Source organism: Myotis nattereri (assembly GCF_964212035.1).
Source record: "Myotis nattereri genome assembly, chromosome: 7".
NCBI classification, from domain to species: Eukaryota; Metazoa; Chordata; class Mammalia; order Chiroptera; family Vespertilionidae; genus Myotis; species Myotis nattereri.
The window spans coordinates 3,589,759-3,615,603 of NC_138082.1; the positions used below are offsets into that span (position 1 = coordinate 3,589,759).

Sequence of the window (25,845 nt, forward strand, 5' to 3'; positions counted from 1 at the left end):
GAATGGGCAGAATGTAAGCAAACACAGAACGGTTCCATGGGCCTCCGATTTGCCTCCGTCGGGGCCTGGGGATCGGCTCTTTGTGTCTCTTCTTAGGCTGAAAATACGTTCTCTTCACACCAAACTGTTCTCTCACGTGAAATAAATAATGCACTGCCGTACAACGTGGGATTCACTCTGAAATTAATTTTCCCCAGGGATTACAAGTTAAGAATAGAAAAATCGAGGCCTTAGAATTCAGCGGTTCTCAACCTGTGGGTCGCGATCCCTTTGGCGGTCGAACGACCCTTTCACAGGGGTCGCCTAAGACCACCCTGCATGTCAGATATTTACATGACGATTCATCACAGTAGCAACATGACAGTGATGAAGTAGCAACGAGAATAATTGTATGGTTGGGTCACAACATGAGGAACTGTATTTAAAGGGCCAGAAGGTTGAGAACCACTGCCTTAGATTCTTGGGATCAAGTGCTGACTTCTTTCCTTATAAACATTGTAAACATACACAAAGTAATGTTGACCCAAGGGCCTGTGGAGTCCGTGTTTGGCCCAGGGCCAGGGAGAGGCATGGGAAAGGGCCGCGGATGGGGAGCGGAATGGGCGGCTGTGTCAGAACAGGTCAAGGGCGTTCATTCCACTGAGTATGTCGGGTGGACCGCGTGGGGCCTGGGGGCCGGCATCGGCAGCACTGATTTTACAGGGAATATGCAGGCAGGAAGTGAAGGACAGTCGGCGGGCAGGGGCCACTCTCTGGCTGGTGGTGATGCAGCGTCTGCTGCGGCATTTGATTCTCCGGTTTGTTTTCCAGGACATAGAATGGACTCACATCGACTACTTCAACAACGCTATCATCTGTGACCTGATAGAAAATGTGAGTATGCGGCACCGTGTTCTCAACTTCCCTCCTTACGAGCGTCTGACTGCCTTCGGGGCGAAGCTTGAGTGTCTTCATCCTTTGAGCACTTTTCTCCGGGGACTGCAGAGCCCGGAGACTCTGCTACAGCCCTCAGGGGTCGCACCTGGGTCTTGAATGACAGCCTGGACAGCGGGAGGTTTTGATACTTGGCCTGATTCCCTGGGCTTATCCTGTCGCTGTATCATGATGGTCCCGTATCATGATGTGCACACGTCCCGCCCTTGGAGACCACCCCCCCCCCCACCTCCCCGGTGCTGGAGCACAGGCCCAGGCCCAGGCCCGGTTCCTGGGGGTGCGAACACCGGGCGGAGGGGGCTTGCAGCAGCTGTGCAGGTTTTGCCAAAGCAAAATAGCCATTTCATTTCTAAAGCTCCAGCGACTGCTTCACGTCCGGTTCCGTGGTTATTACCGCAAAGATGATTTCCAGCGAGCAGGTGGAGACAAGGGAACCCTTGTGCTCTGTTGCTGGGAATGTAAATCGGTGCGGCTGCTATGGAAAACATTGTGGCGCTTCCCTAAAAAAATTAAAAATAGAACGGTCATCAGATCCAGCACTTTCACTTCTGGGTTTAGATCCAAAGGAAGAGGAGTCGGGATCTTGGAGAGATGTCTGCCCTCCCAAGTTCATTGCAGCGTTAGCTTCAGTAGCCAAGACCTGGGAGTCACCTGTGGATGAGCGGTTAAAGGAGGTGTGAGATGAATGAATGAATATATGAGTGTCGTTCAGCCATGACCAAGCAGGAAGTCCTGCCCTGCAGCTGGGGTAGACCTGGAGGACATGTGCTCAGGGAGAGAAGCCAGACAAAGACAAGTGCTGTATGATACCACTAATATCTGGAATCTATAAAAAGCCAAACTCAGAGACACGGGGTGCAGTGGTGGTTGCCAGGATCCAGGGAGGAAGTAGGAGTTATAAGAGGATTAGGCTCTGGAGGGTGTAAAGTATAGCATGTTGCCTGGAGCTAACAATATTGCATTATGTGCTTAGAAGTTGCTAAGAGAGTCTGTGTTAAGTGTTCCCATCACATAAGGAAAAGGTGATTGCTTTAGTGACAGAGACGTTAGCCAACAGCTATGGCTGTATTGGTAATCGTTTGCAATATATGTGAATCAAATCAACACATTGTACACCTTAAAGTTAACGTTATATATGTCAATTACATCTGAAGAAAGCTGGAAAGTGTATTTGTTAAAAATTTTTTTAAAAAGCATGGTATTCGGAGATAAAGGGACAACCTCAGGAGCTGAGGTGAGGGCCCCAGGAGTGGCTCAGGTGTAGGCCCCACATTGGTTCGGAGCATGTGTTGTGGGGAGATTGTGTGTGTGGCTTCGCAGGTGGCCACGGTTGTGGGCTTTCTCAGGTGACACAAACGTGTGTATATCTATGGGAAAGGCTTGAAGTGTGAGAAATTACTGAATACTTTTTAGTAAGCTTTCCGAATCTAAGATTTTTGTTTTCACGTCATATTATAAACTAGAGGCCCAGTGCATGAAATTCGTGCACTCGATGGGGTCCCTCGGCCCGGCCTGTGCCCTTTCGCAGTCCTGGATCCCGTGGGGAGTGGGCCTAAGCCATCAGTCGGACATCCTTAGCGCTTCTGCGGAGGCGGGAGAGGCTCCCACCACTGCCGCTGCGCTCGCCAGCCATGAGCCCGGCTTCTGGCTGAGCGGCGCTCACCCTGTGGGAGCACACTGACCACCAGGAGGCAGCTCCTGTGTTGAGCGTCTGCCCCCTGGTGGTCAGTGCATATCATAGCGACCGGTCGTTCCGCCATTCAGTCAATTTGCATATTAGGGTTTTATTATATAGGATGAATTGATTGCAGGAACGGATTTGTTCATGAAAACCTGGAAACTCTTGTTTTATGCTTAGGATGACGAACCATCTGGCCTTGATAGCAAAGTAATTAGAAACAGCGCATGATCTTTATCGTCCTGCAGCCTTCATGTCAGTCGTAGGCGAGAGCCGTGCTCCAGGAATGTGGCTACAGGCTCTCCATGTCCAGCCCGGCCCTTCCTATTCACTGTGCACAGTACTTTTAGAAAGTCTGTAATTAGCCAGTATTTTTTCTCTCTCAGTCATTCCTGAGAGATGTATCTTTGATGAAACAGCATTAAAAACAATATTCTAGCCCTAACCGGTTTGGCTCAGGGGATAGAGCATTGGCCTGCGGACTAAAGGTTCCTGGGTTTGATTCTGGTCAAGGGCATGTATCTTGGTGGTGGGCTCGATCCCCAGTAGGGGACGTGCAGGTGGCACCTGATCAATGTTTCTCTCTCATCGATGTTTCTAACTCTATCCTTTACCCTTCCTCTCTGTAAATACCAACCTATATATATATAAAAGCCTAAGCAATTGTTTGACCGTTCGACCGGTAGCTATGACACTGACCACCAGGGGGTCAGAAGCACAGGCATGGAAACATGGAACAGACTGATGAATCTCAGAGGGAAGAGGGGGCAGGGGGAGGGCGGGAAGAGATTAACCAAAGATCTTATATGCATACTAGAGGCCTGGTGCACGGATTTGTTCACCGGTGGGGTCCCTCAACCTGGCCTGCAGGGATCGGGCTGAAACCGGCTCTCCGACATCCCCCAAGGGGTCCTGGATTGTGAGAGGTCACAGGCCAGGCTGAGGGACCCCACAGGAGCACGGATTTGTAAAATATAATTTAAAAACACCAACAAAACAAAACAAACAAACCCATTATTCTAAAGCATCACTAGTTTTCAATTAAAAAGTGAACTTTGTTTGCAAACATCTGAACGGTGTTGGAATGTGAACACCGATATTCTTAAGCAATTCAAAGCACTAGTCTGACATGCAGAAAATCAGTGGATTTTTCTAGAAGTTTTTCCCCCTCAATTTTGTGACCAAGGTACTTTGCTGCGGGGAATTTAACTTTCGGAAGTCATGACTAACACGTTTCCCTTCATAAATATAGCCTTGCACTGAATTATTTCTCTTTAAGAAGGAAAAACAACAGTGGGAATACGCTAAATTTAACTCTATTTTCTCAGCTGAAATTCCCCGTGTGTGTGTGTGATGGAGGAAACTCCATCTGAGTTCACGTAGGAGCCTGGGTCCTTAAAGGAAGCGTTTCCTTCCGGAATCACCTAACAATGAAGCTTCCTCGGGGGCTGTTCCACACACTCATTCCTGCAGGCCCACACGTCCCGGGTTTGGTGTGATTGAATGCATGCTGGGCAGAGGATGTTATGGCCCTGTGAGCTCCACCGGGCACTTCCCCTGTTGGAAGGGGTGGGGTCGGAGGTCAGTGGGACGGATCGTCCTCCCGGAGTGGACACACAGGGACCCGAGAGGCGGTCGGAGGGCAGAGCAGAAGATGCTGGTCTCTGGCCCCGTGTCCTGGGCTCCCTGCTCCTGGGGTGAATCTGGTCACGGGGTCTGGTGCCCAGCAAACGCTCCCTCGTGTTTAACGTCCGTGTGGAAGTTTTCCCCGGGAGCCGAGCTCCATGCTAAGCAGACACCCTTCCAGCCCAGCTGCATGGCTTTGACCGTTCGAGGCAGCGTCCGGAGCCCCCCTTTTAGTTCATTTCCCTGGAAAGTGAACTTCGTCTTGAACACGTGGGCCGTTTGGAAACATCCGACGCCAGTTTCCTCCTCAAACTCCGAGCCGATCGCAGGCCCCAGAGGACCGGGCTGTGTGCCCTGTGGAGACTGTGCTGCTGTCACTGAGCTCTGACCTTTGTATTTGTCTTGGAGTCTCCGCGGTCTCACTCGCCTGTTTCCAACCGTGTGGATTTCAGCTCTGAGTCGGCTGTGGGGGCCTCGGTGACTCCGAAGCCCTGTCTGTGGGGGGAGCACTGGCGGGGGGACTGGCGCAGCGTGTGCCCCACCACACACACACACAGACACACACACAAGATACACACACAGACACATACACACACATACACACACACATACACACAGACATACACATACTCACACACACACATACACACAGACACACACACACTCACACACACAGACACACACACAAGATACACACACAGAGACGCACACAGACACAGACACACACACATACACACAGACACACACACACACAGACACACATACTCACACACACAGAAACACACAGATACACACACAGAGACACACACACAAGACACACACACACAGACACTGTGGGCACGGCAGGCCTCTGTGGCCGTGGTACTTGTCTGCTTCCTGCTGTTTCTGTACGTGAGCGGGTTCCTCGGGCTCGGGTGACTGCGGCTGACGTCCTTGGGGATGAAGCTGACAGCGCGGTGAGGAGGGAAGGAACCTCTCCCTCTCTCTCTCTCTCTCTCTCTCCCAGAACACGAACGGGATCCTGGCCATGCTGGACGAGGAGTGCCTGCGGCCCGGCACCGTCACCGACGACACCTTCCTGGAGAAGCTGAACCAGGTGTGCGCCACCCACCAGCACTTCGAGAGCAGGATGAGCAGGTGCTCGCGCTTCCTCAACGACACCACCCTGCCGCACAGCTGCTTCCGCATCCAGCACTACGCCGGCAAGGTGGGCGCGGGGGCGGGGGGGGGAGGCCGGCAAGGTGGGCGCGGGGGCGGGGGGGGGGAGGCCGGCAAGGTGGGCGCGGGGTCGGGGGGAGGGGGGCCTCGGCAAGGTGGGCACCGGCGGGGCAGGGGGGCCGGCAAGGTGGGCGCGGGGGCGGGGGTCGGGGGGCCCCGGCAAGGTGGGCACCGGCGGGGCAGGAGGGCCGGCAAGGTGGGCGCGGGGGCGGGGGGCGGGGGGCCCCGGCAAGGTGGGCACCGGCGGGGCAGGGGGGCCCTGGAGACTGGGCTCAGAGCTGGCATCGGCCCACCGCCAACTCGTGAGGGTCAGCTGAGCTGGCAGATGGTAGGATCACGGCAATGGAGTCAGTGGTATTGTGCTAACGTGTGTGGGGTCAGACGGACACCGGGTGTATCAGGGGGTCACTTCCTGGTCATACGCCATGCTGGGCACCTGAGGTTAACAGAGACTGAATGTCACCTGTAACTGCACAAGGAAAAAGTGAAGAGTAGAATCAGGAAGTGTTCCACAGAAACTGGACCATGTTGAGCAACATCTTGCTAATGCTCATAGCTACAAGGAAAGCGGTGAACTTCATGAAAGAGTTCGAACGTGTTTTAAAAAATGATTTTATTATTTTCACGCTCTAGGCTGTCCTATAAAAAAGATCTGTCAACACAAATAAAGGGGATTTGCCATTAAAAATGAAAAGTCTTTAGACTTACAATAAAGTTTTAAAAGCACAAACCACATAGGAAAAAATATTCTTAGATTTTGAAATGACATGGGAAAATATCTACTTTAAAAAAACACGTATTCCTTTGCTTAATATTTGGGAGAATTAATTTTTTATGTTATATATGTTATATATATATGTATATATAACAGTTTTGATAATAGATTAATTTTTAGACTCCTAAAAGAATATTGAATGCAGTTAATACCTCTTTTGTTATAAATAAGGTTGTGAACTCCTAAGGGGGAAAAAATCCTTAATTATGTATTTGGTAAAAATGAAGTATATAGTCTCTGACCTACCTTTAATTTTAAAATGTTGAAACTTGTGCTTTATTTTCTTCAATAGCCTATGTTATTAAAAGATACTTTTCTGGCCAATTTTGCTGCTGGCTTGGGATGTCGATGAAAATTTAGTCTTATGTCTACTTTATTTCCTCCAGTGTACTTTTTTATTTTTCGAGTATATTTTTATTGATTTCAGGGAGGAAGGGAGAGGGAGAGAGAGATAGAAACATCAATGATGAGAGAGAATCATTGATCGGCTGCCTCCTGCATGCCCCACACCAGGGATCGAACCATGACCTCCTGGTTCATAAGTCAACGCTCAACCCCTGAGCCATGCTGGCTGTGGGCCTTCCCGTCTACTTTTAAACAGACTAGAATTGGCACATGTGAACTAAAAAAAAAATAAAAGTAAAACCTCAAAAATGTACTCAAACACCAAAAATAGAGAAAATCCTTTGAAAATGCTCAGCCTAACATTTTTGGAATTTATTCTTGCAGATCCTGAATGGTAATAGAACTTATTTAAAACTCTTCTGTGATTTAGACGGTTGGCATTTAAACTTGGACGCCCGTTTGGCATGAGAGAGCGACTAAAGCAGTGATGGCGAACCTTCTGAGCTCGGCGTGTCAGCATTTTGAAAAACCCTAACTTAACTCTGGTGCCGTGTCACAAATAGAAATTTTTTGATATTTGCAACCATAGTAAAACAAAGACTTCTATTTTTGATATTTATTTTATATATCTAAATGCCATTTAACCAAGAAAAATCAACCAAAAAAATGAGTTCGCGTGTCCCCTCTGACACGCATGTCAGAGGTTCGCCATCACTGGACTAAAGTGTTGGGGATCTGATGGGAAGGAAGACACTGGGCTATAGCTAGTCCTGGAATATGCCACCAGCCGCTTGACGTCCTGGCGTGCAGCGTGTCCGTTGCTGAGTCTCGTGTTGCTCGTAGGTGCTGTACCAGGTGGAAGGATTTGTGGACAAAAACAATGACCTCCTCTACCGAGACCTGTCCCAGGCCATGTGGAAGGCTGGCCACACCCTCATCAAGTCCCTGTTCCCCGAGGGGAACCCCGCCAAGATCAACCTGAAGAGGCCCCCGACAGCCGGCTCGCAGTTCAAGGCGTCCGTGGCCACGCTGATGAGAAACCTGCAGACCAAGAACCCCAACTACATCCGGTACTTCTGGCCCCAAACTTTCTGACGGTTCATGGTGGGGCGGTGGGGGGGTGGCCGCTCCGGGAAGAGTCCTGTCCTGTTTGCTTCAGCCTCAGGGTAGCCCACGCCGAGGGTGACGAGGCCACTTACAGATCAGATAGCACAGTGTCTTAGGCTTGCTTAAAAAATGCCCCACTGCCCCTTCCTCCCCCCAAACCAGGGATTGAAAACAGGGGGGGGAGGTAGGCATAGATATTTAATGAAATTGGGTTGTTGGCACAGGTGGGTCCCAGCTTTCGGTATTTTTTTAGTAAGTTATTTAAATATATTGAATAGGATATGTTCTTAGTTTTAATAAGATGAGCAATATGTAAATTTCTGTAAGGGTTCTGCATAAAAACTGGATCATTTTGGGCTTGTTTTCTATTAACTCGGAGCGTTGGAGCGAGGGGGCCTTGGTGAGGCTCTGGGTTTCGGAGCATGTGCCTCCTTCTCTCTGTGAGGCTGACAGGCGGGAAGAGCAGTTATTTCTAAACCGCCAGGGTTTTCTCAGAGCAATAGGGACACCTCGGAGAAGGCCTCTGGCTCTTCTCTCCGCGTCTCGGGCATCTTAGGCCTCCGGTCCGGGGAAGACGGCGAGGCGCAGAGTCGCTCTCTGTGTCCCTGGGGAGCGAGATACTGGGTGTGTGCGTCAGGTCAGGTTCCATCCGCACACGCACGCCCACGCGCCTTCTATAGCCTGAAAATCCAGTTGCCAGGAGACGGAGTGAGGAGCGTTTTTGTGTCTGGCTTGTTTACCTAATATTATCTTAGCAACATATAAGCAGGCAAAATCCCCTGGTTTGATTGCAGTCGGGTTAGAACATACTAATTAGAAAAATCCTGGTTTCATAAGAAGATAACCAGGAACCTTATGATTAGTTTCTTTTCTGATTTTTTCTTTTCAATGCGTAGCTGTCATCTTTTGGTGCCCTATTAAAAAGGAAGGAAGTACAAGGACATAGAGACACCGTGTTGCTTTCTTTTAAATATGTTTTTATTGATATTTAGAGAGAGAGAGGAAGGGAGTGGGATAGAGAGATGGGAACATTGATCGGCTGCCTACTGCACACCCCGTACTGGGGATCGAGCTCCCAAACCGGGCATGTTCGCTGACAGGGAATCGAACCCGTGACCTCTTGGCTTAGGGATCGATGCTCAACCACTGAGCCACACCGGCCGGGCATGACACTGTATTTTTAATCTTTTCATTGAGATATATACATAATAAAATATGGCCAAGCACATGAGTGTTCATTGTACAGCTTGTTGAGGTTTCACATAATGTGTACACCTGTGTGACCGATTGAGACCAAGAGACAAAACATTTCCATGACCCAGAAGGTCCCTGTGCCCTTCCCTGTCCCTCCCCTCTCACCCCTCCCCAGAGGTGGCAGGACTGATTTCTAACTGGAAGTTCTGCCTAGCGTCACGTAAAGGGAACCATGAAATGTGTCCTCTATGTCCGACTTCTTTCACTTGGCGAAAGGGCAGTGGGACTCATCAGGTTATTGTGGGAGAGGGAGAGAGAGAGACACATCCATGATGAGGGAGAATTACTGATCGGCTGCCTCCTGCACGCCCCCTACTGGGGATCGAGCCTGCAACCCGGGCATGTGCCCTGACTGGGAATCGAACCCAGGACCCTTCAGTCCGTAGGCTGACAATCTATCCACTGAGCAAAACCATCCGGGGCAGGATTTATTTTTTTATTGCCGTGTAGGTAGCGTCTTAATTTTTAGGCTTTTGGAAAATGATTTGAAATAATTTCAGAAGAAATGACCAGGTTTCCCAGGAGTGATAAGTAATGGTCTCTTTCCTTGTGAAACCCAGACGGATGATATCCCTGGAGACAGCTTAACGTCTTGGTTCCCTTTCAGGTGCATCAAACCCAATGACAAGAAAGCAGCTCACATCTTCAGCGAGGCCCTGGTGTGCCACCAGATCCGCTACCTGGGCCTCCTGGAGAACGTGCGCGTGCGCAGGGCCGGCTACGCCTTCAGGCAGGCCTACGAGCCGTGCCTGGAGCGGTACAAGATGCTGTGCAAGCAGACGTGGCCTCACTGGAGGGGGCCGGCGAGGTGAGCGTTCGCTGGCCGTGCTTAGTAACGCAGTCTGAGAGCACACGGGCCACCCGTGTGATTCACGTGCTCCCGGGCAGAACAAGTGTATGAAACACTGGATGGGATCTCTGCTTCGTCCCCTCTTCCACCCGGGATCATGCTGTGCTGATCCGTAATTAGTGATAGAAGTCTCGGTTTTCTTTAAGGTCCGAACAGGGCTTACAGGTCCACATTGGCCACTTGCCTGTCGGTAGGGCATTAACGTGTGCCGTGGTGAGTCAGGAGGGTCCATAATCGATCGGTGCGTTTGTGTGGAATCGTGCAGGGGTACAGTTGGACAGGCATGTTGGATCACTGCTCTCAGCCCCGCCCCCCCCCGAGTGGGGGGGGATTAACCCCAGAGAGAGTCAGGGGGTGGGGGTGAGGGTCCCACTTCTTACCCAGGTCTGCACCCCTTGGGAGCAGCTAGAGTCCAAGGTGTCGGTGTCTCTGCTGGCAGAGCTAGATGGGAGGCTATGGGAGAGCGGGGGCCACCTTCAGAGGCGTATACATAATAAAATGTAGGTACGCCTCCCTGGCCCTGGCTGGCACTCGCCCATCTAGTCTCAGACGGAGCCTGGGCCACGGCGGGCCGCTCCCTGGGGCAGCCCCCAGCGCTCTCCATGTGCTGGTGGTGGAGGTGGCGGGGGAGGGGGTTGCTGCCAAAGCAAAGTCAGGCCTTGCCTGTGAGCGACCTTCCTTCTGCTTTTAACAGTCAGTGAAGTCACCCCGTTTCTTTTGTTGTTTTCTATATATTTTATTGATCTCAGAGAGGAAGGGAGGGGGAGAGAGAAACATCAATGATGAGAGAGAATCATCAGTTGGCTGCCTCCTGCACACCCCCTACTGGGGATCGAGCCCACAACCTGCGTGTGCCCTGACTGGGAATCCAGCTGTGACCTCCTGGTTCATAGGTCGATGCTCACCACCGAGCCACGCCAGGCGGGCTGCCCTTTTCTGCGGGTCGTAGAAACTCCCGACCGCTCCAGGAAGCCGCGTGCCTGCTCCAGGGCCTCGGCAGGACGTGAGGACTGTCCTGGGGGCTGTCCTTTTCGCTGTGCCGGTGTCACCGGTGCACATCCCTGGGCCTGGCCTCTCACAGGCACCCCGGCAGCGTCACACACTCCCCCGCATCCCGGGAAGATAAACTCCAGGCGCGGGGTGTGGTCTCTGATGGGTAACCAAACACCCGAGTAACGTGGGTCCTGGTGCTGGTTCAGTTCTCAGGACTGACCTCCGGAGGTCACGGTCAGCGTGCGCCATGACACACAGGCCAGGTGTCTGACCGCTGCCTGGTGCTTGGCCCGCAGGTTGTGGGTGTTTAGTTGTAAAGACTGATGTGGAAGCCGGGGTCCAGGACAGAGAGGTCAGCCATGTCCAGGCCTTGCTCCCGCCCTGTGAGGCCCAGGTCCCATGCAGCCCATCGTCTGGCCCTTAGCACTCTCTCTCGGACCTTGTCCACACCCCGATGGGCAGAAGCGATGTTTAAAATGTTCTTAAGACTCGACGGAGTGAGTTAAAAATAGATCTGCGCCTCTCACACACCCTCCTGGCCTGGTGGGTCCATCGCTGTGGGTGTATTGGATACAAGTGTTGCTTCTGCGAATGGAATCAAGACATTTGCCGTCGTAGTTCTGAACCCAAATTTGCTCTGTCAGCATCTCCTGGACTTGGTTTAATTTGTGGAGCTCCGTCTTGATTCTTCGATAGAAGGACACTCCCTGAAAGAGCGATTGTACTACTTGGGAATGAAACTGCTGTTCGGTGCCGCTGGGGATCTGATAGCACGATTTCAGATCAGATAAACTGTGTCTGTAACCCAGAACACTCACTGTTTTTCTTGTTTTCTAGAGCTGGTGTGGAGGTCCTGTTTAATGAATTGGAGATTCCTGTGGAAGAATATTCCTTCGGTCGATCGAAGATCTTCATCCGGAACCCGCGAACGGTATGCAGCCGAAACCTTTCCATTCTGAACGTACGTCCTGCTCACATAGATGGGTCCTCAAAGTCTGTTTCACTTGGGGACGTGGCCCGAGATGCTGCCCAGAACGCCCCATTCTCGTTTTATCTCGAATGCCCAAGAGGATGGGCATGTGAGGGGTCATGGCAGAGTCTTTGTGTTTCTTATGAGACATCCATGTCTTTGACCGGATAGGCTGTCCAAGAGAGAAATCATAAAGAACCTGTTCATGCAACGACAAAACCTGGCTAATTCCTAGGAATTGGAGATCAACTCAGTCTGCATTTGTAATATCTGCATTATTTCATAATTTAGGGAAAGACCACCCAATTATTTAGAAGTCCATGAAGGCACTCGAAATTTTTTTTTAAGTTAAAAAGAACATTTGAAATTCTACTTGGTAGGGCTCTAAGGGAGTCTTTTTATGAATGAGTGGACTGGGATGAAGCGCAGTCAGTGTAACCGTTGATTGGCGATTTGGAAATTTGGAGAATTTGGAAAGGGTTGCAATTGTTTACGAGAAATGTGGCCAGCTCCTTTCTTTGATTGATAAACGCACCCTCAGGATGGCATGCAGGCAAACCCAAGCTGGGCTCAGCCCTCCTCTGATTCGTCGGAAGTGCCAAGCCACCGGAATCTCAATGGCGGATGCTGCGTGAATTGTCAGAATTGTTTTCCCGTGGGCTGTGGCCTGTGGTATCTGTAACGGAGACAGTCATCCCTGTTTTTTCTCAGTGCGTGGCCTCCAACAGCGTGCCCCCTGACCTCCCGAGCACATCTGTCCGGGATGCGATGAGTGTGGGCTGGATGAGTGATCAACCCATCTCTCCATCTCTCCTGTCTCCTCAGCTCTTCAAGCTGGAGGACCTGCGGAAGCAGCGGCTGGAGGACCTGGCCACGCTCATCCAGAAGATCTACCGCGGGTGGAAGTGCCGCACGCACTTCCTGCTGATGCGCAGGAGCCAGATTGTGGTCGCCGCCTGGTTCCGGAGATTCGCCGTGAGTGCTGCCGCCCGCCGGGCTCACTGCCGATATGCCTCACGTGCTGCCTGTGCCTGCCCTGGTCACGTGCCTGCCTCTCCCAGCAAGCCCAGGAGACGCATGCCCCTGTGCTTCCTGTAGACTTATTTTTAATTTTTTTTTAATCCTCACCCGAGGATATTTTTCCATAGCTTTCTAGGGAGAGCGGAAGAGAGAGGGAAAGACAGAGAGAAACATCTATGGGTTGCCTCCTGCAACCAGGACCTGGGCCGGGGAGGAACCTGCAACCCAGGAACGTGCACTTGACCGGAATCGAACCGGGACCCTTCGGTCAGCAGGCTGATGCTCTATCCGCTGAGCCACACCGGCTAGGGCTCTGGTTGCTTTTTAAAGACGAGAAAACGAAACGAAGGCAGGAACCGCTAGGGAATGTGCCCACAGTCCCCCAGCTGCTGAGGGGCCGCGATGGGGGTGGAATGCAGGGCGTCTCCAGTCAGAGCTCACGTTCTGGGTATCACACCGCCTCCCCCTGGGGTAGGTACGGTGGGACGTCTCCCTCTTGAATGTGGTCGTGGACCCAAAGAGACTGTGTCCTTTAACCCCTGGACAGCGGTAGAGTCAGCCTTTTCGAAATAATTGGTTCCTCTTCATTTATTGTAGCAGCGCCGAAAATGGCTTTAATCCCAGAAAGCCCAGGCCACATTTTCCTAGAATTGGGGACTTGGCTATAAAGGGTTGGACTTCTGTAGTCCTCAGACATTCGGCCCTTCCTGCTGCCGGGGGGTCTCGCGTGGATGCTGCTGGGAGCTCCCCACCTGGGAAGTGCGGCACAGCGAGGGTGCGTGTCCTGGTTTGGGGTTGTTGGGTGTTCCGGTTTCTTTACATGTTGGTTTCCTGGAGGAACATGGGTGGTCAAGAGGCAGTTTGCAACAAGAGCAACATACTCTTTCCCCGTCGTAATACGAATAAATAACACAATAACACGGGAAGGCGCCGTTCCGCGCACTCGGGGCTGCACACCTGCTTCTGCCCGCCCCGTGTGAGCTCGCCTCTCCCCTTCCTCCCGCAGCAACGGAAGCGGTACCAGCAGACGAAGCGCTCGGCTCTGGTGATCCAGTCTTACATCCGGGGCTGGAAGGTGAGTTAAAGCAACGCGCCTTCTCTGCTTGGGGCTCTCGGGTCCCTGCAGGGGGCCGCTCCTGTCGGCTGCCCGCGCCCTGGACAGCCGGGCGGGAGGATAAACATCGGCCAGCGGGGGCCCGGTGACCATGACTGGGCCGCTTCCTCCGAACCGGCTCTCTTTTCCAGAGCTTTGTTCTCGGAGCAGGAAGTCCTTGAACTAATTCCGTGCGTGAGCTCGACACCCTCTGCCCTGCTTGTGAGGGAGGCGGTGTGTCGTCCGGGCTGTCCCAGGTGGTCCACACCTGTGCCTCCCCCCAGACCTCGCTCTCCCGGCCCCGCGCCTCCTCTGACTTCCTGGCGTCATCTTCCCGCTGCCCTGTAACGGATGGTCCGGGATCCTGGGCTCTGGCCATTCTAGTGGGGAGAGGGGGTCACAGTGCACCACCTCCTTGGTCTGGAGGTCAGCAGACCACGGCCCACCGGCCACGTGTGGCCTGACTTTTGTTATTGCACAGCCTGGAAGCGAAGGACGGTTTCTATATTTTTAAAGCATTGTTAAAAGATAAGATATGAAATGCAAATTTCATATAAATGAGGCATATGTGAACTACAGAGTTCGCACACATAAAGCTTCATGCTGCACAACCGCGCCCACTCCGTCTACCTCCTGTCTGTGGCTGCCTTCGCGCTGCCGCGGGGAGCTGATGAGTTGTGACCAGGACATGTGCCCTGCAAAGCCAAGCATCCTTCCCAGCGGGCCTCCTGCAGGAAGCCTTGCTCACCCAACTCTGGGTCACAGGTACTCGAGGCCCGTGATGACCCTGTCCTGTCGGAGGTTGTGTGGGTTGGGCTGAACCCGGAGCCGCTGCTTCAAGGTTGTCCTCATGCCTGGAACCCCTTCAGAGCAGAGGCCCCAGACGCACCTGGGCGTAACCAATGGGCACACACAATACGTACGCAGGGGCAGACTGCTGGTTTAGGGGGATCAGGCCTAAACTGGCAGTTGGACATCCCCCGAGGGGTCCCGGATTGTGAGAGGGCGCAGGCCAGGCTGAGGGCCCCCTCCCCGCCCCCTGTGCACAAATCTGTGCACTGGGCCTCTAGTGTGTATGTGTGTGTGTGTGTGTGTGTGTGTGTGTGTGTATACACACATACACATACATATTAGATGTATCATTGATTTCAGGCAGGAAGGGAGAGGGAAAGAGAAACATCAATGATGAGGAGAATCATTGGTTGGCTGCCTCCTGCACACCCTCTACTGGGGATCGAACCCACAACCCGGGCATGTGCCCTGGCAGGGAATTGAGCTGTGACCTCTTGGTTCACAGGTTGACACTCAACCACCGACCCACCGCCGGGTGACCTTTCCCTTTCCTTTGAGCCGTTGGCTCCCCGCCTGAGAAGGGTGTTGTGACTGTCTCTCCGGGTATTTCTCAGGGCCCTGTGGCGTCCATGTTGGCTCACGTGTTCCTCTGGCTGATTCTACCCCTTAGGCCCGCAAACTCCTGCGGGAGCTGAAGCACCAGAAGCGCTGCGAGGAGGCCGCCACCACCATCGCGGCGTACTGGCACGGGACGCAGGTGGGCCGGACCGCCGCCCGCCCGCGGGGCGCGGGGCTCGGGCGTCAGAGCGAGGGGCCCTCTCCCGGGGCAGCACCGTCCAGCTAAGCTGAGCACGCACTGCCTCGCTCTCTGACGCTCCTTCGGTGCGGGTGGTGGCACGCGCGCTCGTGTGTACGGGTGGCGGTGACCGGTGTCTGTCTGTCCTCCTCTGTCGCAGCCACCTTTCCCGCCTCACGCTCTCTGTCACTCCTTCTCACACGCTTCCAGGCGCGGCGGGAGCTGAGCCGGCTGAAGGAGGAGGCTAGGAATAAGCACGCTATTGCAGTGATTTGGGCTTTCTGGCTTGGATCGAAGGTACTGACGCGCCTCGTCCCCGTCCCAGGATGGCAGCCATCAGCCGTAGCGCTCGCCTATCAGGATGAGTGACTGCAGTTGGCACGGCGCACGCGGTGCACGTCCTCAGGCCGGCGTGAATGGGCCCGGCGCCGTAGGTGGCATTAGTGCCGGGGCAGCTGCCGCATGCAGAGATAGGCAGACTAATGAGGTGCTAGGGTAGTTGCTGTTTCATTAAAACTCTCAAATAGCTTGCATGTTAGTTTTTCCTTTCCTCCTCCCCCCCTGCCCTGCCACGTACTGGCCGCTCTCTGGAGGGATCCCCCGGGGGGCGAGGGGCATGTGGAGAACGCTCGGATTGGGGCCTCCATGGGTGTGCTGCTACCACGTGTGGGCGTCAGAAACCCCTTTAACGCATGCCTTAGAACATAGTAATCTGCGAACGAAGGGATGTTTTCGGCTCCCTGTGGCCAGGCCGCCACTGACGATTCTAAGCCAAATATTCTATGTGCAAAGAATTGCCATCTGTGATTTAACGGGAAGCCACGTCCACACACGGCCAGCTGGGATGGCCACGGAAGAATCCCAGGAATTTCCGCATCAGCCGTTAGTTTTCCGAAACAAAGGCCCCTGGAGGCCCTGGCTGATCCCCAGGCAGCGTCCTGGGCGCTGTGAACGTTTCCCGGGCCCCAGGAGGCCGAGGCTTTAGATGATTTTGTTACTCGGGAAATCAGAGGTCGTCCCTGCTAAAAATGTGAACCACCCAGCAGCATAGTCCTGGGTCTGTAAGGCACCTCCTCAGCGTCGTAGGCCCATCGTGGGAGAAAAGCGAGAAGAGAGGACGTTTGCCCAGAACGGTCTGACTTTGCCACAGCCTCACCGAAGTTGTTCCTGTGTGTTTTCCCTTGGCAATCGGTGAAGAACACACTAGTCCCTTTATCTTTTTTAAAAATATATTTTCATTGATTTCAGAGAGGAGAGGAGAGGGAGAGAGAGAGAGAAACATCAATGAAGAGAGAGAATCAGTGATTGGCTGCCTCCTGCACGCCTCCCTGCTGGGACCGAGCCTGCAACCTGGGCATGTGCCCTGACTGGAATCGAACCCGGGACCCTTCAGTCCGCAGGCCGATGCTCAACCACTGAGCCACACCAGCTGGGGCCAGATGAGCCCCTTTAGCGAACAGGAGGACAGAGCCCTGGCAGCGGCAGAGGGGCGCGGAGACCCTGAGCGCGTGTCCCAGCCTGCCCCGCTGTGCAGTGTGAAGCCAGCGCCTGGTTAGCCCTGCCCCTTAAAACCACATGCCTCGAGGAGCGCTGCCCTCAGATGGCTTTTTAAACCTACAGATGGTTCCACTTTTTATCTCAGTACATTTCCCCGTTTGGGGCCTTTGCTAAGATTACATCTTGAAAATACGCTACTTGCAGCTTTCTAACTGGAAGGAATTCTGAGTTTTGTGTTTCTGGTTGAACTTGGGGAGAAACAACCTTTATTCCTCCCGTTTTAAATGGTTGCCCTTTTACACATCTGAACGCACGAATGCGGGGCTCCCCCTCAGCCCCTGTGCCGGCAGCAAAGGCAAGGCTACTAGAGTTCTTAGGAGCCGCCCAGAGTTCAAGGCTGTGAGGAGGGAGGGAGAACGGGGGTAAAGGCAAAGATGGAAGTGAGGGGCGAAGGAGTGCTCCCTCGGGGCCACGCAGACTGCCCTCCCCTGGGACGGTCTCCACCCCCGAAAACACCGGGGCCGCACCAGCCTGATGCCGACATGACCCTGCAGGGCCCCTCGGCCACCTGACTCCTCGCTCCTGCGCGGCCCTCTGTGTGGTGGTGTCTCCTCCTGGTCGTGTGCTCTGCCTCGGGCTGTCTCTCTCATTACCGTCTAAAACGTTCCAGGCTCGGAGGGAGTTGAAACGCTTGAAGGAGGAGGCTAGGCGCAAGCATGCGGTCGCTGTCATTTGGGCTTACTGGCTTGGACTGAAGGTACTTCCTCCCCCTCCTGTCCGGGCGGGCTCCGGGCCTCGCACTCACTAACCCAGAAACGGCGGGCGCGCTTGCTCACGGGTCTGTGCCCGCTTGCCGGGCCATCTTGCCTAATTGTGTTTCTGTTTGGAAACGAAGCTGTACGCTAATATTTACTGATCTTATTGTGTTATATATTTTTATTTCTTTTTATTCTTATTTTTAATCCTCACCCAAGGATATTTTTTCCATTGATTTCTAGAGAGAGTGGAAGGGAGGGAGGAGGAAGAGAGAGAGAGAGAGAGAGAGAGAAAAAAAATCAACGTGAGAGAGACACATCGATGGGTTGCCTCCCGCACGCGCTCCAACCGGGGCTGGGACCCTGCAACCGAGGTACGAGGTACGTGCCCTTGACTGGGAGTCGAACCCACGATCCTTGGGTCCAGTGGCCGGTGCTCCAACCACGGAGCCAGACCGGCGAGGGCTGTGGTGTGCTGCTTTCAGTGCTAGCTTTAAAGTAATGCCGAGGCAGCATGTCTTATTTAAGACTCTCTGTTATGAAGTTCTGTTTTATGTCATCCATAGGGGGATGGCGTGTTTTTTTAAGGCGCGAGACAGAATTTCAGCAGCTGAGCTCAGAGCTGGCCCAGGCCTGCAGCGCCCGCCCAGCGGGGTCGGGCTCCGGTCTCTGCCGGCTGCTGGGCGGAGCCTTCTCTAAGCGACCGGCACTCTGGTTGCTCAGCATAGGAACCAAGGGATTCCGCCGACAGCTGCAAATTTTGACAAATAAGAGGACTTTACACGCCCACGAGGCCTCTAAGGCAGCAGTTCTCAACCTGTGGGTCGCGACCCCTTTGGCGGTCGAACGACCTTTTCACAGGGGTCGCCTAAGACCATCCTGCATATCAGACATTTACATGACGATTCATCACAGTAGCAACATGACAGTTATGAAGTCGCAACGAAAATAATTTCATGGTTGGGTCACAACAGGAGGAGCTGTATTTAAAGGGCCAGAAGGTAGAGTCTTAATGTATTTCAAAGTGGTGCTTCCCACTTCAGGTGAGGATGCATGTAGGCAAAGGAGACTCTGAGCTCCGGGAAATCTTGAGAAAACCTCTTAGACATTTATAACTAAATGATAATAATATTTTAAGTATTTTCCCCTCGGTTTCAAAATTTCACCGTATTGTTCATGCATTCAGCCAACACCTGGCGCATGCGTTTTGTTAGACGTTAGCAGGCAGCGAAAATACAGCAGGGCAGCAAGGAGGAAAGAGGGCCGCCATGCGATGTCTTAAGGGCACGGCAGTATTCTGTAGGAAGGTCAGTAGGAGTGGGGGTGAGAGAAAAATCGATGCAGTGAGAGGGAAGACAGTGCTAGTTCAAATCTAATTCTGTTATTCTCAGTGCCCTTCCATTTCCATCTTCCTATGCAGGGCTTTTGGGAACGGCAGTGTAGTTCTTTAGGCCTTTTCCCCCTTGAAGAACAATTCGAAATGAAGATGGCCTCCCGTCACCTTTCCCCGAAGCGTGCTTTGATCTGTGACGCGTTGGCCGCTACGCCTGTAAAATGTTTCTCATCAAATCAGGTTTCTGAAAAACAAGTTAAAAGGATTTAAAATAGCGAAACGTCGGGCACTGCCACCGGCATGCCTGCCTTTCTCTTCCTCTGGCCTAAAGCTCGGCCCGGTGTGCGCCAGCTGTCCCGCTCCATCGAGAGGCGCCCGCTGTCGTGCTGAGTGGACGTGCAGGGCCTCCGTGGCGGCCGGGCCCCTGCTGACCCCCCGTCCGCTTCTCCCGCAGGTGCGCCGGGAGTACAGGAAGTTCTTCAGAGCCAACGCCGGGAAGAAAATCTACGAGTTCACGATTCAGAGAATTGTAAGTCTGCGTCCTGCCTGGGGCTCCTTGGCGTCCCTGGGCCAGCTCGTTAACGGCACCGACTGTCACAGGCGACATGTTTCACCCTCGCTGTCACGCTGAGCGGGGTGGCTCTCACCCTCTCCCCTCGCGTCCAGCAGAACTGTCCCAGGAAAAGCTATCCGGGGCCCACGTGTAGTTAATAGGATGTCATTTTTTAAATAAACTTTTTTATTTGACGAGGAGAACCTACCGTGGGGGAACATGAGCTCGAGAAAGTCGGGTGTCTTAGTTCAGGCTGCTCTAACCACAGCACTGCAGACCGGGCGGCTGCAACGATGAGCATCTGTTTCTCGCAGACCTGGAGACTGTGGCAATGGCAGCGGGGAGGAGAGGGAAGCCGCTGCCATAACCCTCCCGTCTCCTCTGATCAGGGCACCGGCCCCGTCACGGGAGCTCTAGCCTCGTGGCCTCTAAACTCCATTACCTCCAGAGGCCCGTCCCTGATGCCTTCCTGTTGGGGAGTAGGGTTTCAGCAGGGGAATTTGGGGGATACTAAGGTCCGGCCCTGAGCTGCCTCGGGGCCAGACTGGCCAGCGAGCAGTGGGGAGCGGGGTGCAGGAGAGAAGGCGGTGGTAGGGCCCAGCCGGCCAGATGGGCCCGGAGTCCCTGTGCCCTGTGCCGTCGGAGGTGAGCGCAGTGAGCAGGGCGAGCTCCGGGCCGCTGGCGCTGCCTCTCACGGGTGCGAGGTGAGCGACTCCTCACTCCGGGGCCTCGGCTCGTTCTCGGGGGATCATAGCGCCGAGCTCACGAGTGCTGGAGGGTTAACTCGGAACAGTGGCCTGACACCTCCCGCCGGCCCCGCTGGAGGACTGGCGGGCAGTGCCGTCCACTGGGCCGGTGGAAGGATGCAGATGGCTATGTCTGCGGTGCCGTGGGACAGCCACCGGCCGCATGGCCACACGGGGCTCTGAGCACCTGAAGTGTCACTGTGACTGCTGAGCTGGCACGTTTACTTTGTTTTATTTGAATTGCTTACGATTTAGGTAGAGAGAGCCACGTGACTAGCACAGCTCTCCGGCGTTCGCTGGAGTCAGTGTTGCTGTTCATATTGGGACGAGTGTCCGTTTTCTTCTTTCGTCCGAACCGTTGGGTGGAGCCCAGGTTTCCGCAGGCAGCACGGGGTCTGGCGTGGAGGCTTCACGTTACGGAGTTGTCGGGCCTGAGACTGGCCCAGACCCAGCGGAGGCTGCTCTGTTTCATTCTGGTTTATGAAAAACAAGGGCTTTTCTGATACTGTTTCACTCCTCTGGTATTTCCTGTCAAACCCAACGCAGGTGCAAAAATACTTCCTGGAAATGAAAAGCAAGATGCCCTCCTTGTCGCCGATAGACCAGAACTGGCCGCCCAGGCCCTACCTGTTCCTGGATTCCACGCACAAGGAGCTGAAGAGGATCTTCCACCTGTGGCGGGTAAAGAGCCTCTTCTCTTTGGAGCCTTCTCACCACGTGTTTATTCTGTGTGTTTGCAAAGAGTCCTGTGGAAGTGAACGTCTGCCGCCTTTGCCTCTGGCCGGGAGGGAACTGTTTGAGGACGGGGGTATTTTTGTGCCGGGGGATCGCTGGTGGCTTCCGTGAGGAGCCCTGGAGCAGCAGGCGTGCCCCTTGGTCTCCCCCGTCCAGGGAAGGGGCGTGCCTGGCTGTGTCGTCTTTCCCGTTCAGATTCCACTTGCCTTAAAGCGGTTCAGATTTTTGTTTGTTTTCATCCTCTCTGATACTATACGAGAAAGAAATAATAACATGTGAACATCTTCGCACGATGCGGGTGAATCCTGTAATCTACGGGTTTACACAGTGGTTTTCTTCCTGCGAGTCTCTCAGAGGGTGGCGGCCTCGGGACTGAGGGGTGGCAGGGACCGCCGTCGTCGTGAGCAGATGTGAGAGGCGAGGCCGGCCTGCAGGACGCGTCTGTGTTTGGGAGGAGTGTCCCAAGCCGGCACTGTGAGCAGTGACCCCGACAAAGGAACAGCGCTGTGAGGCTTTTCCATGCATAGTTCATTCGCGTTCATTCTCGCCGCTGTCACGTGGACTTATTCCGTGTAAGAGGGAGTGATGGCCTGTTTGTGTCAGCGATGTCTTACTTTTCCTCTTTTTCATCCCTCGCAGTGTAAGAAGTACAGGGACCAGTTCACAGACCAGCAGAAGCTTATCTACGAGGAGAAGCTAGAAGCCAGTGAACTCTTCAAAGACAAGAAGGCTTTGTACCCGTCGAGGTATGGTGGCTGTGCTAACTCATGGAAGTCAGCATTTTAAAAACTTCTCACGTATTTGCAGGTCTTTCCTAGTAGAGATTTCAGAGATACATGAGAGATGTTTAATTCTGTGCATTATTTTATGAGCAGCTGGGTATAAATAACAAACACTTCGGAGCAATGGCCGTTTCTTGCCTCTATTCCATTGGCATTAGCTCGAACACTTCGCTGAATAATTAGAAGTCACATCCGGCTGCCCTGGCTCAGTGGTTGAGCGTCGGCCTATGAACCAGGAGGTCATGGTTTGACTCCAGCTCAGGGCACATGCCCTAGATGCGGGCTCCATCCCCAATAGGGGGCGTGCAGGAGGCAGACAATCAATGTTTCTCTCTCCTCCCTTGCTCTCTGAAACTAATAAAAACGTATTTAAAAAATAATAATTAGAAGTCACTTTTTAAAATAAAAATCACATAAGCTACTAAGATAAATTGGCATTGTAAAGCCCTGTTACTTTCCGTAGTTTTTAGACTAGCCCAATTTCTGTTGGCCATTTGCTGTCATCGCCATTCCAGTCTTCCTACTTTATTTAATGAGCTGGGTCAGAATTCATTTTTAAGAGCCATGAAAAGAGCGAGCCAGTGTACACTTTCTGAGTTCTGCTCGGGCGCTGGCCTGTGGTGGCCCACGGGCTGCTAACCTGCCGGGCACAACTGCTGAGGCCCGTGCAGCGAGTTCGGCTCCTTTGTTGTAGACAGGAACTACTCAATAAAGGAAGGCATACCCAGGGCACGTTCGCCACGTGAATTCCTCTCCCTGATAAAGACGCTCGTCAGATATTCTTACACGCGCCCCCCCCCCCCCCCCAGTTCATCATTTCCCCCCAGAATTCCTATTTCCTTTTCATCTGGTATTTATGGAAAAATAGGTTGTACCGTTTCAGGCCAAATCTATAGCAACGTTTCGTTTCCCCCAAAGAACGGCCTAGAAATGAAAATGCATTATCCGCTAAATATACTCACCTGTCTTACATATGGTACATCTGTATTCTCTGTGTCTTCACGCACATTTGGGAGCTCTCCCTTTTAGAGGATTAAAAGAACAGAAGCCGGCAGACTCCTTTGGTTTCAGTGTTTGAAGGGACACAGCTTCCTTGGTGAGCTGGCCGGGCGGCTCGAGGTGGCATGTGCTCTTCCAGGTCCAACATGGAGTCTCGATCCTGCGTCGGCCAGGAGGCCTGCTGTATGCGGCGTACGCAGGCGGGAGCGCCGTCTCTGTGTTTTCTCCAGCAGCTAGTTTTATTTAACGTTTTCCTTTATATTTTTAACATGTAGAGTAACCTTCTTAATTAACATTCCCTGTGGATGACTCTTAACTGGAGGGAGAAAAATGCATTTTTGGAGAAACCAGTTCAAAGGCTACTTAGCACTTTTTATTATTAAAAACACATTTGAATGTGAACAGCAACAAAAATGTTAACAACATCAAGCCAAACTGGGGGGAGAAGGGAGAGGGGGTATCGCCCACGGCAGCCGGGGTGGGATGATTGGCCCTCCCTCCGCTGCGAAGGGCAGCCCATGGGGTCGGTCTTGTCCATCCGGGTGTACCCTCCCTCCCCTCCACTGTGTGAAGCTCGGCCCATGGGTGTCGGCCTCTCCTATCCTGGGAGCTGTAAAACTGACCACCTACACGGATTTTTCTTCCCCATCCTCCACCCACAACACAAGCGTTTAACGTTGTATTTGCAAATTGCCAGAACTTTCCGGCTCAGAATGAAGCGTTAGGGTTTTTCTGTTTTGTTTTTGTTGGTGTGCTTGTGCATCCTTGAAGAAGCTGCCCTGAGCGTGTCCCCGAGCAGGGCTCGAGGGAAATCGTATCTTAGCGTAGGTGCATGGTCACGCCTCTTGTGGGAAGCACTTTGTTTGAAAGAACACTGCTCGGGTTCTAAATGTTTGCGTGGTCACTTCTGTCCGTTTAGGGGACATCGTAGGAGGAGGCCTGATTTTTCTTTCATGGGTTACCTCTTGGAGCCAGAATTTCTATAGTTTTCTTCTTAGACCTGTTCTCCCCCCGAAGGTTACTGGTTTTCTTACTCTGCAAGAAAATGGGCTTTTTCTTTGGATCAGGCGACGGCGATGGTTTGTGCTCTTTGTTCTGTGGCTGCACGTTGTTTAAAGGTGTTAATAAGCCCTTTGTGGGCAGCTGCCACCTTGATAGTCACCGATCAGAGGAACTGCCTTTCCTTCAGGTGAGCCCTGCACTTGGCTCTTGGGTGTCATTCATATGAGTGATTTTTAGCTTGATTGTTCCTTATCAAAGTCCTGCCTCCCAAATGCCAGGATCACATCAAAAATATTTGAGCCTGGCCAGTGTTGCTCAGTGGTTGGGCATTGATCCAGGTATATGCTCAGGTTGTGGGCTCGATCTCCAGTGGGGGGGCGTGCAATGATGTTTCTCTCTCATCGATGTTTCTATCTCTCCCTTTCCCTTCCTCTCTCTCTAAAAAGAAAAATCAATAAAAACATTTAAATATATGTGTGTGTGTGTGTGTATTTGAAATAGGTTTAAGGCGCTATTTCCAACGTATATTTAGGACAGATGCAAACACGACATATAAAACATAAAATAAATTTCCTTTTTATGGAGCCGGCAGACACTCTTTGGAATCAGCTGACTGTTGTCTGTGCCTGGCAGTACCTCCATCTGACACCCGGTCCGACGTGAGGGATTTGGTTTTTCCTTTCTTTTTAGTGTTGGCCAGCCATTCCAAGGCGCTTACCTGGAGATCAACAAGAACCCCAAGTACAAGAAACTCAAAGACGCCATTGAGGAAAAGATCATCATCGCGGAGGTTGTCAACAAAATCAACCGTGCGAACGGGAAGGTAAAGGCTCACCCCGCAGACCCGGGGGACGCGTTTGTCGGCTGGGACAGACCCTGTCATCTTCCGAATGTTAACGTTTGCATTTCACGTTCTCAGCGGAGTGACTGAGGGGCACTCTCTCCCCAGCCTTTAAGGTTCAGAGGCAGTTTATGAATGGCTGCTGATGAAAGGCGTGTGAATTGAAATGTCTTGCCCGTGCTTCCTGTGTTCTCGGTTCGCATAGGTGTGCCTGCTGAGGGGTATTGGGATGAAATACACATTTCCGCAAATAACTAATGCTTTACACTCACGGGCCGTTGGGGGTGTTTTCCATCGCCGGGTTTGCATCCTGTTTTGTTTTGTTTCCTTTAGAGCACCTCCCGGATTTTCCTCTTAACAAACAACAACCTCCTCCTTGCCGATCAGAAGTCTGGCCAGATCAAGTCAGAGGTCCCCCTGGTGGATGTGACCAAAGTGTCCATGAGCTCGCAGAACGATGGCTTCTTCGCCATCCACCTCAAGGAGGTAAGGAGCCCGCCGCCGGCGTGACCGGCAGGCTTCTGCCTGTGTCCGCTCTCTCAGCCGTTGAGTTAACAGGATCTAAACCTGGATGATCCTGCTGCTTGGAGATCACATGCTCTCCTGACTGGTGGAAAGTTACGGCTGCATCCCCTGCTGGGTAGAATCTCAGGCTCGGTTTCTCAATAACTGAATGAGATGAGTCGCTCAGTGGCTTGTTCGCCTGAGCCACAGCCTCACCGAGTAGCTATCGCTGCGATAGGCATTGTTTTGAGCATCAATGGGTGGAACTATGAAGCGGCTTCAAACGATGCTTCCTCCTGTTGTTTCATCCACGTGCCAACCTCGTAAATGTCTTGTTCGTCTTTAATCTCGGGGGTTTTAAGTAAAGAATGTGACTGCAGTCCACTGCCTGGTGTTTGGACCTGGAGATGTTTTATGTTCTGTGCTCTTTGCTTAACCAGGACCTTCCTGGCTTGAGCCCCTGGAGTCGGCCTCACTGACTTCGCAGTGACCTTGGCCAGGCCGTGTAGCTGTCACGTGTCTGCCTCATTCTTCTCCTCTGTGCAATGGGGAGAATAGCGGCACCTGTTCCATAGCGTTGTTCTAGGATTACATGTAAAGTGCTTCACAGAGGGCTTGCCACCTAGAAAACAGTCACCAAATGAACGT

At 52.8% G+C, this 25,845-nt stretch overlaps 1 protein-coding gene across 1 annotated transcript in view; it reads left to right on the plus strand.

Annotated features, from left to right (window-relative positions):
- The window catches only part of MYO1B (myosin IB), a 135,545-nt gene that overhangs the window by 105,112 nt on the left and 4,588 nt on the right, over nucleotides 1-25,845 (plus strand). The window contains exons 15-29 of the mRNA XM_081095302.1: nucleotides 811-873; nucleotides 5,244-5,444; nucleotides 7,419-7,645; nucleotides 9,544-9,744; nucleotides 11,617-11,710; nucleotides 12,575-12,724; nucleotides 13,776-13,844; nucleotides 15,325-15,411; nucleotides 15,661-15,747; nucleotides 17,618-17,704; nucleotides 19,490-19,564; nucleotides 20,881-21,015; nucleotides 21,709-21,815; nucleotides 24,543-24,675; nucleotides 25,027-25,179. Of these exons, the coding sequence (XP_080951428.1) occupies nucleotides 811-873; nucleotides 5,244-5,444; nucleotides 7,419-7,645; nucleotides 9,544-9,744; nucleotides 11,617-11,710; nucleotides 12,575-12,724; nucleotides 13,776-13,844; nucleotides 15,325-15,411; nucleotides 15,661-15,747; nucleotides 17,618-17,704; nucleotides 19,490-19,564; nucleotides 20,881-21,015; nucleotides 21,709-21,815; nucleotides 24,543-24,675; nucleotides 25,027-25,179 (1,869 nt within the window). The remainder of the gene's footprint in view (nucleotides 1-810; nucleotides 874-5,243; nucleotides 5,445-7,418; nucleotides 7,646-9,543; nucleotides 9,745-11,616; nucleotides 11,711-12,574; nucleotides 12,725-13,775; nucleotides 13,845-15,324; nucleotides 15,412-15,660; nucleotides 15,748-17,617; nucleotides 17,705-19,489; nucleotides 19,565-20,880; nucleotides 21,016-21,708; nucleotides 21,816-24,542; nucleotides 24,676-25,026; nucleotides 25,180-25,845) is intronic.